This window comes from Stigmatopora nigra, chromosome 14 (assembly GCF_051989575.1).
Source record: "Stigmatopora nigra isolate UIUO_SnigA chromosome 14, RoL_Snig_1.1, whole genome shotgun sequence".
NCBI lineage: Eukaryota > Metazoa > Chordata > Actinopteri > Syngnathiformes > Syngnathidae > Stigmatopora > Stigmatopora nigra.
In genome coordinates, this window is record NC_135521.1 from 11,378,423 (window position 1) to 11,394,272 (window position 15,850).

At 36.9% G+C, this 15,850-nt stretch overlaps 3 protein-coding genes across 4 annotated transcripts; 1 reads left to right on the plus strand and 2 right to left on the minus strand.

Moving 5' to 3' along the window:
• Positions 1-17: 17 nt before the first annotated feature.
• sybl1 (synaptobrevin-like 1) lies at positions 18-2,593 on the minus strand. Of its 2 annotated transcripts, none has more exons than XM_077732255.1 (8): positions 2,432-2,593; positions 1,950-2,114; positions 1,680-1,737; positions 1,339-1,476; positions 1,121-1,211; positions 973-1,040; positions 792-884; positions 18-672 (listed from the first exon to the last, which is right to left on the minus strand). In XM_077732255.1, exons 2-8 carry the CDS (start codon positions 2,093-2,095, stop codon positions 610-612), a joined length of 657 nt encoding a protein of 218 aa, XP_077588381.1. In that variant the 5' UTR covers positions 2,096-2,114; positions 2,432-2,593; the 3' UTR covers positions 18-609. The 2 variants fall into 2 exon arrangements, with proteins under 2 accessions (XP_077588381.1, XP_077588382.1); XM_077732256.1 differs by lacking the exon at positions 2,432-2,593 and adding an exon at positions 2,341-2,427.
• polr1d (RNA polymerase I and III subunit D) lies at positions 2,570-6,070 on the plus strand. Its single transcript, XM_077732257.1, has 5 exons — positions 2,570-2,864; positions 3,246-3,343; positions 3,432-3,508; positions 5,222-5,304; positions 5,858-6,070. The coding sequence occupies exons 1-5, from the start codon at positions 2,826-2,828 to the stop codon at positions 5,918-5,920; spliced, it is 360 nt and encodes a 119-aa protein (XP_077588383.1). The 5' UTR covers positions 2,570-2,825; the 3' UTR covers positions 5,921-6,070.
• Positions 6,071-6,429: 359 nt separating this feature from the next.
• On the minus strand, positions 6,430-15,448 carry LOC144207629 (endothelin receptor type B-like). Its single transcript, XM_077733239.1, has 9 exons — positions 15,316-15,448; positions 14,559-14,729; positions 11,075-11,593; positions 9,242-9,354; positions 8,950-9,154; positions 8,666-8,815; positions 8,338-8,471; positions 8,127-8,235; positions 6,430-7,877 (listed from the first exon to the last, which is right to left on the minus strand). The coding sequence occupies exons 3-9, from the start codon at positions 11,459-11,461 to the stop codon at positions 7,737-7,739; spliced, it is 1,239 nt and encodes a 412-aa protein (XP_077589365.1). The 5' UTR covers positions 11,462-11,593; positions 14,559-14,729; positions 15,316-15,448; the 3' UTR covers positions 6,430-7,736.
• Between the last annotated feature and the right edge of the window lie 402 nt (positions 15,449-15,850).

Genomic DNA, 15,850 nt, shown 5'->3' on the forward strand with positions numbered 1-15,850 from the left:
GGAATAATCATCATTAATCACAGAACAGATATTTAATATTACCTGCATAATCACAATAATGTACAAGATTTATTTTATGTATAATAGTATTACTGTACATGTTTTACTATATGGCATACTATATGATTGGTAAGAAACAAAGATTCATAACATCTGGGTTTGATATTAGTAGGTGCCAAGCACTGATTTGTTATGTTCTTTGTATATTTTTGTCCAATATTAATATTCAGTAAAGGGGACCAAGGACAATGTTTGTCTGGTAGGTCTTCTGCACTTCTCTGAAAGTTGATGCTTCCATACATTAAGTTTCAGTGCACAACTAGCATTGAAATATCAGTCATATTTGTGGTGCATTTTGTTTTCTGTTTGAATGGATGGAATACACAGATGCAGTAAAGTGAATGCTACAAAGTAGACCAACAAATTTAAGACAAGATTACAGTGTCACATCTGTTGTAGGCTATCTTTCTGCCATTTGTCTGGGTGGGATTTCTGGAATAGCAGCAGTGGGAGGAAGAAAATCAAGAATTATGTCCTTTTTCTGTCCACTGACAACAATGGTTGAAAAAGTGCTTCTTTCCTTTTCGGCATTAGCCGATTGTCTCCTCATTAGACACAAGAGGGCCAAGTGAGGCCTCCACAGGAAGCAGAGACAATAATGTAAATAACCACCTGAAAGGAGTGGAGAAAAAAGTTCATTTCACATTCAACATGGATAAAAAAACAAGAGTCATAATAATCCAATGATAATTTGTCGAACAAAACTAACCACGTGACTTCCAATAACTTACCAGGCACACCAGCGCAATAACAAAGGTCAGCTTGAGGTTTTTCATACACATGGCTCGGGTCAGATTACGACTTGTGGTCTTAAATGTGACGGACTAAATACAAAAAAACAGAGAGGTTTTCATCATGTTACTGGAAAAACGAAGCCAACTCTCCAAGAAATAATCAAGGCCATTTACTCACAGAATCAACCAGATTTTCTGTTTTGTCAATCAACAACTCCAGTTTCTCCCCTCTCTGAGCAACCAAATCTGCAAAACAAATAAAGAGATTGGAAAAAGGGACAACAACAAAAAAGCAGCAAAGAATTCTGTATTCTGTATTGAACCACCTATGTTGCGGACCATGATGCCTTTCAGGTCATCTACTTGCATCTGTGTTTCAGTAAGGCGGTCTGATCCTCGTGGATCTGAGTGATGTTTCTGCAGAAGAAAAAGGCATAATTAAATGAGATCCCATATTATGTTTTCCACATCCACAAATGGAGGGAGTAATACCACTTGTCCCCAAAAACATGTATTCCATGACACAAATAATACATTAATTTACCATCTGGGCAGCCAGTGTCGACGAGAACTCGCTGTTCATAGCGTATGGCAGGGCTGTTTGCGCTCGTGACCCATATGTGGTCTGGAAGCGCCTCTTGATCTCACTAAGGAAGCTGAATGCACGTGACCTTTCAAAGTCCTGTAGAATGTAAAAAAAATGAATAGGAATAAATATATACAGACACAATATGCCATTTATTTTAAAGACACATTTTCCCATTTTATAACTATTTGCGAAATAAAAATTGTATTCAGTGTAAATGTTTAATTTTAAAGTGCTTGAGATGAAAAGCATGTTAACTCATAAAATACTATTAAAGGATTATGTTAACCAATACTTACATCATCGGTGATGGCCAGGTATATGATTCTGTCATGGCAGATGTAATGAAAGAGATAACTGAAAGATAAAAATGTTAAAGAATATTAATACTCTACCACAACCCCGATTCCAATGAAGTCAAGACTTATATTTTAACACCGCATTACTACTTCATTGGAGTTTCAGTGAGACAGTACAGTGATAAAATTATAAAACATACAAAGCACCATGTGGAGTTAAAAGATGAGAATGAAAGCAATCTGTGACCAAATGCACACCTGCACACCTACCTGCCATGGCTGTATGTTAATTTGTTATTCTCGGATGGAATTTTGGCCAGGATCTGTTCTGTTACTTCGAGGAAGTTTCCGCCACACCAAGCATGCTTGGCGAGGATGGTGGTTCCACGAGCCACCACGGCAAATAGAATTGCCATGGTAACAGATGTTACGGATCTGGTAGAATCAAAACATAGAATGATGAATGTTGATGATAGCTACCCCTGAAAATGTCTGGGTCGAGATTCAAATCGCATTGCGAATATATTCCTAAAGGACACGAATGAACAACTATGATGACATAGAGGAGTTATATTTTCTTTGCTAATGATGACAATACCAAGCGTTGTACATCCAATGTTAGTGTTAAAAGAATATGCACCAACAGTAAAGGAAAACGCACATGAAATGATTACTTAAAAGTTTTGATAAGTTGTGATCAAAGAGGCATGTTTACGCAAAAATTGACCAAATAACAAGACTTCAGCACCTACCAAATCCCTTTCGAGTGACTTCTGCTTATGGCACCCAACCTCCGGACCGGAAAGAAATTTACTGGGATTCCTGGGTAATGTAGTCTATTTTTTATTATTCATATTCAAGAAACTATATAGACTCGTTGATGTTGAACTACTTCCGTAAATGTCAGGTTGAGCGAGTGGGGCGTCATAATATTGCGACAGTAACGTGCATCTTTCTCTTTACAGGATTTTTGAGCGAAGGGCTTTACAAGAAAGCAAAAAATCAGAGGAAAATGCATTTATTCCCGATTTTTCTTTCGTTATCAACCCGTTAAAAAAAGAAAGATCACTTCATCACACAGTTGCCTGACAGACATCATCGCAAGTTGTTCCACGCTTGTTGTTGAGGGAGGTAATAGGGATTGGCATGGCTGCTGAAAGCGAGAAGAAACGCATTCTAGAAATGGTAAGAAACATAAAACGGACAAATAATTTATGACCGTGATTTTTGTGAAAAGCCTTACCTCTTACTCGACAATAATTAGGTTTGATTGTAAACTTACGCACCAAGATACCGTACAGTGGCGGAGGGTGATCCTTTACACGTGGACCAGTCACCATCAAAACAAAAACCACGTGTACACTCAAACCCTGCATTTTTACTTAGCGATCTTAATTTTACGTTGTTCCATTTCGGAGAAGCAATGGTTTTATTGATATTCGAATCGGATCTCTATATCTCCTTAGTTCAACACGCGGTGGAAACCACCAGGGAGCGCTGTTGAAGAGTAATCTTTAAATATTTGTATAGTACTATGCTTAAATATTTGTTGCAATGTCATTTTAGGTCCAAGCTGATGGTACCGATGAGGGGAGTGTGACATTTGTGATGCATGATGAAGACCACACACTAGGGAACTCACTGCGATATATGATCATGAAAGAGTCAGTATTTCGATCAAATTCAAGTCATGTTAAACTCATTTAAAAACCAAAATCCACAACATCTTCTTGCTTTCTTTATTTACACTAGTGAGTCTGTTGAGTTTTGTGGCTACACGATCACCCATCCATCAGAGAGCAAGATCAACTTTCGGATTCAGACACGAGGTAAAGCTAACCTGATCCTGACTAGTATTTGTATTGTTGAATATTCTGTGTTTTTAACCAGATGTGGAACGTGATAAGATATTTTTTTGCATGTGTTTGAGCACAGCCTTTCCCCAGAGCACAGGAATGGAATACGGATGAATGAAAGACAAACTAGGGATCATGTACTTTTCTATTCACAAATCACTGGCCCAGAATAACAACACGTCTTATTAGAATCCCCCACCCTGCTGTGTTCCCTCAAATGGGCATTAAAATTTCAGTCTACTGTACTCTGTGCCAATTCTCCCTGCTTTACCAATCCCATATGAAAATGGGTGTGTTGCATCAGGGAAAGCATCATAGTTTCAAAATTCAAACGGAGGAATAACTGTACCAGACAAATCATACCAATTCAATAACCTGTGGTAACCTCTGTTAAAAAAAAAACAAGAGCAACTCTTACTTTCCCCCCCAAAAAGTATTTATTTTTTGCACACACCAGAGAGATCACAACACCCATGTAGGTATGCAAAGAATCAGTCAGAAAATTGGGAGGGGGTGATTTGTTTAACATTTAGACTTCCACAATTTGTATGTTGCCTTGAGCAGAAATTTGGATCTCAGAAAGTCAGTTGACATTTGCTTAGCCTGGACTGGAAATGTGACTTTCATACCTTCCTTATCGCTCCTAAAGGCATATCCTCACGAGGGTAGCAGCTGTACTGAGGCATTGTCAAGAAAAAAAGTTGTCTCATAGCTTTTCATAAACCCAACATTGAATTTTTATGATGGAGAACAATCTTTTAACACAAGAGTCAAGTACCATTTATTCATCACAACCAATGTCAACACAAAACTGAGACATCTTTATTTCTTTGGCTCAAGATTGAATTCTTGGAGATTTTTTAGCCTCATGCAAATCATTCTGTAAACAAGTTAGCTGCCCAAGATCAGGCAGGGCACATGTGGCTTGTTTATTAGATATTATTTTGTTCCTCTTGCAAAGTGAAACTACTAAATGGGTTTGTTAAGGAACTTTTAACATTAACATTAGATTGCCATATTCTACAGCCATGTTTCCATTACATTATGCCACATTGCATTGTTTTTGTAATCTCTTGTGTATATAAAAAACTGCAATATAAACACGTGGTAGTTTTAAAGGTACTTTAGCTGTACTCTCACTTGGAAGTATGACATTCCCCTGAGTAGATTCTTGATAAATTCATGCAGAATGCCCCTCTGAGCACGTCACACTTGGATCCTCTTTTGAAAGATGCAGTCTGATTTGACTCAAGCTGATTAGAGACAGATTCCAACCTTAGTTTTTTTGTTATCTGAATTCTTTTCTAAAACACTCGTTTGGGCGCAAATGATATCACGTTTCACAAATTGTTGTTTTTATGAAGTCCTGACAGCATTCAAGTTAAGACATTTGGTTTCAATGAAAAAAACAACAACTCAATTTGGCTGTGAAGAAATTGTCTTGTGTTGCAAATTAGCAAGCACTCATGTTCAAGATGTTTGCTGTCCACCCGCCATCATGACCCATTAATCGTCATACAAAGACATTCTTATGGCCTTTTGGTTCATAACAGTCCCTATAGATTTGAATTGATAGCAGTCTTAGAATTGAGATGACAGTAAATGATTGTTGACTCCAGTTTTTGGGTGGTTTTTTTTGGAGAGTCATCATTTTCTCACATGTACCTGCTTTATTCTTTTATTCAGATGGGACTCCTGCAGTGGAGCCTCTAAGGAGAGGTCTGACACAGCTCCGAGATGTTTGCCAGCATGTTCTCAACACATTTGAGGTAAGCCTAGATATCTCAACAAAATCAGCAACACTAAATTAAAGAAATGAGCAAATGTCATCACCAAAAAAAATATTTTTGGAATGGTTTTGGCACGCAGATTACCGACCTCATTTATTTATTTTTTTAAATTTATCGTACAATGAATTAACTTATTGCATACCACGAAAGACTTAGTTGTAGCATCATATTAATCTTTGCTCCATGTAAGTCCACAGTAAAGTTTTTAGGAAAATACGAAGTCATACATTTCTGCTAAGTAATTCACCGCGTGAGTCAAATTTATAATGGTTTGCAAGGGAGCAAAGATTAAATTACTGTGAAAAAGAAATGTGTTTGGAATGATTTTTCTTATTTCCTTCCTGTATTTACATGGTTTGTGGTGTAGAAACTGAATAGATAAGAAATATGCAAAAAGCAGCACACGTTTAATAGCCTTCACATGACTCGGTCAACAACATTCAGCTCAATTCTTCAACTCTACAACTAGTTATGAAAGCTCTTCCTTTTAGAACATTAGATGTTTGATTCATGTTCTTTATGGTTGTTTTAGGGAAAAGTAAATGAGTTCAAAGAAAATCCAGAGCAACCCATGAATGAAGATAATCAGCCCTAAAAAAATCAACATAAAATCCTGTATATAAAACATGTCTTAATGTATCTAGTGTTGTTTTATACAGTGGACAAAAACATGACAATGTAATAACATTGTACGTCTCAATTACATTTAAAAAAAAATAAATACATTTGATTTCCTCAACACAAACATTCGCAGGGATGTGTTGTCATTCCTTTATGTATGAAAACATTACATTTGGATCTTAAAACTCAATTAGCTGAATAGAAGCTGAAAACGATGTTTTTTACTCTGGTTACTCTGGTTTCCTTCCTCACTCCAAAAAGAATATGCATGTGTCCCCCCTGCCTCTGGCCCAAGCTGGGATAGGCTCCAGCACCCATTCCCCCGCGACCCTAATGAAGATAAATCGGTTCATAGGTTCAGAAAATGAATGAATGAATGAATGAATGAATGAATGAATGAATGAATGAATGAATGAATGAATGAATGAATGAATGGGTGGGTGGAACCTGAAAACAGGAATAAAATCACAAACTAATCCAAAATGTTATAGAAGTATTGGCACTTTTATCACATTTGCAATTGATACTATACATGTGCACATTTGTTTTGTATAATTTTCTGAATAATGAAATATATTGAGTACTTTCAGAACACTCTTGCAATGTCTATTTAAATAAGTCTTTAAGCAAGACTCCTGGTCTACACAAAATTAATTTATCAATTACAATTTGTTCATTTTCTAGAAATATGAATATATATAAAAAATATGCTCCATACATATTTATAAACAAAAGCAAAATAGGTTGCTTAAAAAGGGTTCAATCACAATCATTCGTAACAGATGAAAAACAACCATTTCTCTCACCATCTTAAAAATGTTTTCTTGCACCACATTATCATAAGTTCAAACAAGCAGGGAATGTAGAAAAATAGCAATTTCTCTCCCAAAATAGCTATTATTTGGTACATAGACATGCAGTAGTGTTTAAAAATGTATCTGTTTATAAAGGGGGAAAAAATGTTCCCAACCTTAGGGGTCCTGTTTCAGTGTTGCCTGAAGACATTTTGATGATCTCCAAGATCTTTGGCAAAACAAGTTTTGGAGTCAAAAGTAGCATTTTATATGTACTAAAAGTTATATGTACTAAAGCGAACACAGGATTTCATTTACATATTTTCTTTTGTGTTACTAAACAAGATTTACATTTTAACATTATGCCAAGAACAACAAAGAAGAACTAATTCAGTGACAAAACACTTTTTCACACCACTGTAGTTGTCCTCCATATCAAGAAGCATGACATCCGACTTTCTCTGGAAAATTGTGTCGTTAAAGGCAGGCACGCAAAAACATTGCTTGATTTTTTATAATGATTGCATTTAAATTTATTAGCATGATTAGTATTTATAGAGCGATAACTAAGTCACTTTTGTCTCTTTTCATCCTCTTTGACGTTACAAAAGCTCCTGCATAGTTATCTCTTGTTACTTTCGCTTCTACAACTTTTTACATCGAGCCGACTGTGCATCTGCAATTTAGAAGTAGTATTCCTGTACAGACATTCAAGTGTCTTGATAAATGTTTTTTTAAGTGTCCACTGTGTTTCCTGTGTCTCCAGAGCCTTCCCACAAAATGTGAATAAATGAGGGAAAATTTAGGGTCATCCCTCTGTGGGTAGAGTAGAGTCCTGTTTGGGCTGATCCATTGATGTTTTTCTGTCCACTTCAGATTTCAAAGCAAAAAAAAACAACCTTCTACCTACATTAGCTCTGCTATCCCATTGACTGTCATTGAAAACAGTTAAACTGGGTTTAAAAAAGAAGAGGTGGTGAGTGTGCAGTCGGGTTTTTATGAGGAGCTTGTGTATTTCTGACTGGAGCGCGAGCTGGAGCGATTTAGTCCATTGCCATGGTAGGAACCCTTCCAACCAAGGCCCGAGCCTCGTTCATCCAGTGTAGATGTTCCATAGCACCAACAGCATAGGCAAGACTGCAGGAAAACAATGGTTATTAATGCAGGAAACTAGTGAGTCAGTCCAAGAGGACTTTCACAAGCACTGACACACAATGGGGTTATGTGTTGACCTGCAAGTGGACTGCAGGAACAGCAGAAACAAAACATAACAAAACCAACAGTGAGGACCTACGTCCGTCTTGTGTTATTATTTTAATCATTTTTTTTGTTTTTCCGACATTTGGCTTGACAGATATCCTTTGAACTATGTTTTAGAAATCTTACCTGGAAGCAGTTTTTGAACTTCTGACTCACAAAATAAAGGGCAATGGGGTTAATGCAGGAGTTCAGGGAAGCCATGTTGATGCCAATGTAATCCATCACCAAGAGGAAACTAAAAGTTGTGGGGTGTGGTGACACAAGTTTGCAGTAAATTCAACAGGAAGTCACCAAGATTGAGAACAATGAGTTCTCTTGACGTAAAGTTTTTGCTTACCTGAGGAGTTCACAGCGGTTTGGGTCATTTGGGTCATAAACTGTTTTCTTCAAAATGCGACTGAGGTGAAGTGGAAGCCAGCACAGAGCAAAAATCACCACGAGGCAGAAAACTGTCTTGGCCACTTCCCTTCTCTAGAAAAACAAAATCGGATAATGAAATTCAGACCTTAGCTGTGAGTGGTTAAAATGTATTGCCAGATTTAAGGACTAAAATTAATAAAGAGATCTTAATAAAACAATGATATTGTTGAATTCAGTATTTGTTGGAGTCTATATGCAATAGCAATAGTCACCATACACTATACCACAGTTTTTCCCAGTTATACCTGTTTCATGTGGTCATTGAGTGCAATCCGCATGCCTTTTTTGCGACTCAGCATCTCGCAGGACATGAGAGTGTAAAAGATTCCTGTGCAGGCAAGCGGTAGGCAAAAGTAGAATCCAAACAGCCACCAGTCTTTTATGTCTTGGTAAAACTGGAACAACAGAAAAACTCATCGTAACTGTATTTTCAAATGTTGCAAACACCAGCATTTAAGGTATTGAAAGACTATTTTAGATTAAGGGGGCATAACATTTTTTTCCAAATGTGATGGATTGAGGTCAGTACCTTTACAAATGTGGAGGTCTGCTCTGGATGCAGCAGACATACACGTAACTTGTTGCCTCTATATGGAATATCCATCATGTCGAAAGCGAGTGCCTCAGGTACTGCTAGCAGCACAGCAATAACCCAAATGAGAGTCACCTCCACAACTTTCCACACAGGGATGCCTATCCCTTTCACCCTACTCCATGATGTCACGGCATGGTACCTGCGGATGCATTGCAAGCATATCTGGTTTAAGCACTTTGAGCACTTCAGTTCTGCAGATTTGTTGGCGAATTACGATAAAACCCACCGGTCCACACTTAAAGCACAAAGGCTAAGGACAGTAATACCCACTGAAGCTTTTTGGACAAATGGTATCATCTTGCAGACATACACTCCAAATGGCCAATCCTCTGCTATTAACTGGGGATAATGATAAAAACAGACAAATTTGTGGTTAGAGAACAGTTTATTACTTTTGGGATAAGTTTTATTCCTCTGTGTTTCCTCTTATTATATGAAAGTTAAAGCCAAAACAAACATTGGTGTGAGCCTCCTTACAGATGAATTATTCCTCCCAAGGGGTGATCTAATCAGTTCAACATCAGGGCAGTGTCTCAGGTTATTGTTTTTTAGAGGGAAAAAGCTCTACTTTTCCAAACCTCGATGGCCTTTTGAACACACACTGACAATTAATCTCACTTCTGACTGCTTCCCATTGTTGTTACACTAACATTCATCACATAGGAATAACAGAAGTATTCAATATTCAAGATTATAACAGTTTTAAATGAAACAAAACATCCATATTCATGGATATTCTGTTAGATTCACAAGACAATTGAGCATTGATTATGTTCAGAATTGTTTCCCCATATTACCTTGGGAAAAAAAACAAAGGCCACAAATTATGGCTGTGGGGGGTGCTGGATTCTATTCCAGATAACTATAGGCAGTAGGAATGATACACCCTGAATTGGTTTCTAGCCAATTGTAATAGGTATACTATAGTATGTAAATATATATATATATTTCCTTTTACAGACTGCTTGTGTAATTAGTCTATTTGATTGCCCCTTCTAATGGATTCAAGCCAACTGGATGTTTCAACATGTGTGGCAACAATGCCCTTGATTCAAAACAACTGTGGTTATCTACTTCAGACTATCCAACAAGCCACAATTTAATACAGATTTTTCAAGGCTGTAACAAATTGAACATAGGGAATCAATTTAGCGCAAAGACATAATAATTTAAATACTGGCCGGAAGATAATAAAACCTTGAGATGTTTGGATGTAATGACAGCAGTAGTTAAAATGTTGGGGAGTCTCAAAAAAAGAATAAAAATGCTACTTTGTTTTAGTCCCTGTAAGATTATGGGAGGATTTTGGACACTCAAGGAGATATTTCCTGGTTTAATAAAGGTTAAAAATGATGTTAACACATAAATTTGCTATGATCTCACTTTGTGAAGTTGTGGTACAAAAGAAAAAAAATCCTTATAATTAATTTGTTGAAGTTTGGCCTTTTTAAAACATTACTTTGCATTAGAATAGACACGTTTTTGTCTGTGTGTTTACCTCATGACAACTCCTGATGGCTCTGAAGCCAATTGTGGTAGGGTGTAATCTGTAATGAGGATTAGCACTAGCGAGGCAATTGACCCCTCTTGGTAGACAAAACAGTAACATTCATTCAAACCGCAAGTCTAAGTTCAAGTCATATGGGAGTTTTCATTCAATCCCCTTTTTTCTTTAGATTTTTTTCTGACGATAATTTTTTATTTTGTAACTTTTGCTTGTGGTTTATAGTCAGGTAAAGGTTATAGACTAGAAATGACAGTAATTGATGTAAGGTCAGAATAGTGGTTTGATTCTCGTGTTTATGAATACTATTCTGATTTAATCAGATCATTTCATTCACAGGATGTTGAATTGAACAAACATTAGAGCTAAACTTTCTGCCAAAACAAACATCGGGAGCTCTACCACATCATATACTATATCAGAGTTTTGCCTTTCTCTAGAGGATTTAACTGGGTTTATTGACTCTTAAATCATTATAAAACACTCAGCTCTGTTTCTGCCTGGTGAAAGAAGGAAGCAAAACCACAAACGGAAAACTAGAATAACATACTTTACCTTATACACATTGATGGGGATTGCAATGACGATATATAGTAGGTCCCCCAATCCCAGGCTGCCAATCAGGACGTTGGGCCCGTTCCTCATGCACTTGTTCTTGTATATAATTCTTAGCAGTGTGGAGTTGCCAATGATTCCGACCACAAAAATCAGGCAGGACACAATGGTGTTGACATACTTGAAGGCATGCTTAATCTCTGTGGGCTTTGTACACATGGGGTGTGAGGAGCCCCTCGGCCCGGCTGGCTGCGAGTATAGGCGTGGGATGGAAGAATTATTCTTGAAAACTTCCGAAGAGTCAAACACAGTCGGGGAGTCCCGGATGAACCGAGAGGTTTGAGCCTCAGCAGCCATCAGGAAACAGAGCAAAAAGATTGCTTTCATTGTGAAGTGAGGGAGCTTCTTCAACTGGGAGGCGTTTCCTTAGTAAAGGGCACGCAGTAGTCTTAACATATGAGCTCACACACCCATTTTCCACACTTATTGGCTTTTTGGCCTAGGTCCTTGCTGTTTGTCCTGCAGAGAAAATAAACAAATCATGATGTAAGACAACCCGAGAAAACAGCTGTCTGTGTTTACATGTGAGCCATCAAAACGACTTGTAATCTTATCACATTAACGCCCCAGGCTAAATTTTCCAGTACGTACACACTAATGTCTTACCAGTGATAATCATCATATTCACTTCAACTGTGAAGGTTGGGAATGAATGATTACTGCCTGGGAAACCATTTAAATGGCATTGAATGAGTTAAACAAAGTGATTGACATTTTTATGTTGAACATTGTACTTCATTGTAATTGAAGTACATCGCTCCATTCATTCATTTCAAACCCTGTTGACAAGTGAAGCCAATAAGTGTTCCTGGAATGCATCCCAGTTCAGACTGTACAATTAAGCTTACTCTTAATTGTGCTTATCATAAGAAAAAGAGGTTTGTTTTCTTTAGGTAGGATATCTTTGGTAATACTTTGTTGTTTTTTGTTGTAGTGAATGTTCACAATTACCGAAAGAAATGGGTATATTCAACTTTTCTAATGAAACTTTCATCCAAGGCAAGAATAAACTGATCAAGGCTGTGTCCCTGATGCTAATCTTCTTACATCCTTAAGCCATGAAGCATTTTAGACGGCCCATTTGCTTGTGTTAAAGTAATTATACTAGCTAGGCAAATTAAATGGCAAAAATAACGCAATAGATTACAGTTATCTTTCATACAAAAAGCGGAGACATGGAAATAATGTGCTACTGACACAATTATCTGGTGGGAATTTTTAAGGAACTGTATTGTATTCTTAACTTTTCATGGGTGAATTGAGCAGCTGGCTGAAGAAAATCCCCTCATACAAACATTTTTGTATGATGAATTGAACACAGAGTTTTGCCATATGTTTTGCAGAGGTAAATGTCAAACAAATGGAATGGTGATAATGATTAAACCAATTTACGAGTTGGATGAGAAACTAGTGTGTTGAGTGTGCACACGTGGATGTGTCATGTGCAGCCTGTTGCATGATTTGCCAGAAGCAACTCTTAGAATAACAAAAGTTCTATAATATGTCCCATGCTTGGAAATTCGAGCAGATAAAGTCAGCACATCACCACCTCAAGTTTTAGCCTGTCTCAACTACAATATTGCTGAATGCATAACCCGCCAAATATCCAGTAGCCAGGATTGATGCACTAATGTCCCAAACACAAAGGCTTGTTGTATTTACACAAAGAAAAAATCACATGAATCTAGTCACACATGTCACAATAGAAAAATGGGACACTTCCCACCCCCATCCATTCTCCGGTTTTTCATTTGTGATGGCTGTTTTTTTTTTAATGATCATCGTACATAAAAATCCAACTTTTACCAATGTTTAATGCATGAGAATTCTTTAACAGATTGAGTGCTGAGATAATGGCAATAGCAAATATTTCATCTAATTTGGTTGGTGTATATTTTGTACATTAATGAAAACTCTGGGTATTTCAGCTGCCATGGGAGAAACACTTTAGAAGAGCATGAAAAGGGGCATTCTTTCATTTATTTTCCGATCCACTTAGGCTCACAAGGGTCACGAGGGGCCCTGGAGCCTATCCCAGCCAAGTAAATTCAGTGAACAGGGGGACACCCTGAATTGACTTTCAGCCAATTGCAGTAAAAGGAACATTTTGATGCAAATCAGATTGAGCCTCTGATATGATGGAGGACTTATATCTTACAAGAGAAAGGGGAACTACAACAACATCTCAGTGAGTGGCTCCTAGTAACTAACGATATTTATTTTTCTGCATATACACTAACCTGCCCATGTGCTATTCTTAAGGGTATTATTTTAAAGGGTCAAGTGGGTGAATATTTGCCTAAACACTAAATGAGCCTTAATAATAATTATCATAATCATCTTGATCTTCTGAGGATGTTCTCCTATATTGATGCATTTTATTTTTGTTTCACTCTTTGCTAAATTTCCATTATCTCATCTACATCTGGTTGACTTGTTTACAGTTACATTAGATTGGATAAACCTTTAAGAAAACAGGATCACATACTACTTGATTTCAATCTAGCTATGGATCCCCATCACAGATGTTTCCCTGTATGCTTTTTTTCTTCTCTCCTACAGACATTTTTCCTTTTGACAGTCAGTCGTTTTCTTAAATTCTACAGTAAATTCTGGCACTGTGGGCCTGACTCTCATCTGTGGCTACATTTTTTGTGCGTGCACTTGTGTGAGTGCTACTTGTGAGTGCCAGCACTAAAACCATCGTGTGTGTGTGGGAGCAGAAAAAAGGGGGGAGCGCCTCTCTGATCTTTAGGAACTGACATGTCTCCAAACCTCCAACCTGATTATCTTCTTTCTAACTTGACGAAGAATATTATTTTAGACAATTGTGAAAATCCCAGACACAAATCAATGCTTGTCTTTTTCTTTTCCTGTTGTCCACACTTATTGCCCACCTCTTGTAAACCTGTGATAATAAATATGGTTTACTAAGTGCTATTTTAATTTAAAACTGTAAAAACAAAACTAGGTTTCTATAGAGTGTTTTCACAGCCTGATCCAAATCAAGTCCATGCACGGACATTATTTGATCCTCCCTGGCTAACTTACATAAGTTATAAAAGTAAAAATGCCAAAATAAAGAGATAATTTCTAATTAATTGTTTATTTAATACTTTGAATTTCGTACTTACTGGACAATTTAAACTTATATAATATATACATGTTTAGAAATGCAACTATACCTATAAATTCCCCTTTTTAAATAATTTTTTCTATTTCTCTGTTATTTTGAACAATCATTTTGGTAGATCATTAGAACACATTTTAGTACAATCACATCAATATGTATACACTGTAATACTTTAACTTTCCTTGAATGACATATATTTTGTCAATAGAGGCAGACCTCAGATATAAACAATCAATGTTGAGAGATGGTGATTCTGCACATATTTAATAAAATAGAGCATAGCCTACTTACCAAAGAATGAAATTGATGTAAGTTGAAAACAAGTTTAAAATTTCCTCCTTAACCTTCCAACAAATTTCCAGTAATTCTCTTGAGATTAAAGAAAAGTTGCCAGGGACCTTTGCGTCAATCCAGTACGTCCTATTGGTGTTTGGCTCCTCTCCACTCCTCCTTGTCTGCGAGCTGGAGCACAAAGCGCAGCTTTATATGAGGCAAACACACAACCAATCACGTGAAAGCATTGATGCCCCAAGTACGCTTTGACTATGTGTCACTCTCCTCTCTTATGTTTCAGTTGTTGACGTATATTGGGAATTTAGTTATGTTGTGGTAAAGCTCTCCAGATGCGTAACAAAAACACTTTACAGATATTCACTGAGCACTTAAGGTCAATCTGTCATTCAAAATGGATTGATACTCTTGAATGGTCAACTGTACCTAATGTTGTGGCCATTCATGTTTTAGTATTTCTAAGTAAGTTCGTGTTTTTATGGTAGGCTGACCATTGTATCAAAGATGAAAGGGAGCTGCTAAGCCTCTTGGGCTCGTTCCCAACCTTCATCATTTCTAGCAATCAAAGTCTCTTGGAAAATCATCAATGCATACTGCCTCTTGTATTTAGCAAATCATTGTTTTGTTATGTTATTTTTTTTCTTTTCGATGGGTATCGTGAGTCATGAGAAAATATTGATTTAAGATGTTACACTAAACACAAGTTCTTGGATAAATCAAAAGCATATAATCATTCAAAAAAGAAAAATAAACATACCTCATTTTCAGTAGTTAGTAGACAGAGAAACTCTTAAGACATAAATTGTGTATGCTTATCATGCACCAATCTGCACTATTTTTGGAAGCCTTCTAGCATGATCAGTTTATTAGTAATTAATACAGACTTGGCCTTTTACATTATTATAAAGAGACGCCTTTGTGATTACCAGATAAACAGTGCATCAAAGAGATGTGAACTAGTAAACATGCTTCATCATCTGACTCTGGTAGAGGAATTGCATTGCAGAGTTGCATTACAATTGCACAAAAAACTTGTTTGCTTCATACCTGGCCATCTGTGTTGAAGATATTGTTCTATGAGACAAACAAATGACAGATAGAAGTAAAGGAGGAGCAAAAGATGAATTAGAATTTACTCTTTTTTAAATCTGATTAGCACAAGAGTGGCGAGAGATGTTTAGGGGAACAAACATGAATAGGGGATAGTTAGAGACAAGACTGGGAGCTGATATTTGTGGTTGAGAGAAATTTTTGGTACAATCCTTTCATTTAAAATTATTTTTTAAGTTACT

What these genes read in the sequence shown, in the direction of transcription:
- polr1d (XM_077732257.1), top strand. Translation starts at nt 2,826, where the DNA reads ATGGCTGCTGAAAGCGAGAAGAAACGCATTCTAGAAATG. An exon ending in AGAAACGCATTCTAGAAATG is followed by an intron (nt 2,865 to 3,245) that starts GTAAGAAACATA and finishes ATGTCATTTTAG; the next exon opens with GTCCAAGCTGATGGTACCGA. An exon ending in CTTTCGGATTCAGACACGAG is followed by an intron (nt 3,509 to 5,221) that starts GTAAAGCTAACC and finishes TCTTTTATTCAG; the next exon opens with ATGGGACTCCTGCAGTGGAG.
- LOC144207629 (XM_077733239.1), bottom strand. Translation starts at nt 11,461, where the DNA reads ATGAAAGCAATCTTTTTGCTCTGTTTCCTGATGGCTGCTGAGGCTCAA. An exon ending in TCCCCATCAATGTGTATAAG is followed by an intron (nt 9,355 to 11,074) that starts GTAAAGTATGTT and finishes CATTATCCCCAG; the next exon opens with TTAATAGCAGAGGATTGGCC. An exon ending in AGACCTCCACATTTGTAAAG is followed by an intron (nt 8,816 to 8,949) that starts GTACTGACCTCA and finishes CTGTTGTTCCAG; the next exon opens with TTTTACCAAGACATAAAAGA.
- sybl1 (XM_077732255.1), bottom strand. Translation starts at nt 2,095, where the DNA reads ATGGCAATTCTATTTGCCGTGGTGGCTCGTGGAACCACCATCCTCGCC. An exon ending in CAGAAAATCTGGTTGATTCT is followed by an intron (nt 885 to 972) that starts GTGAGTAAATGG and finishes TTTTGTATTTAG; the next exon opens with TCCGTCACATTTAAGACCAC. An exon ending in TTATTGCGCTGGTGTGCCTG is followed by an intron (nt 673 to 791) that starts GTAAGTTATTGG and finishes CACTCCTTTCAG; the next exon opens with GTGGTTATTTACATTATTGT.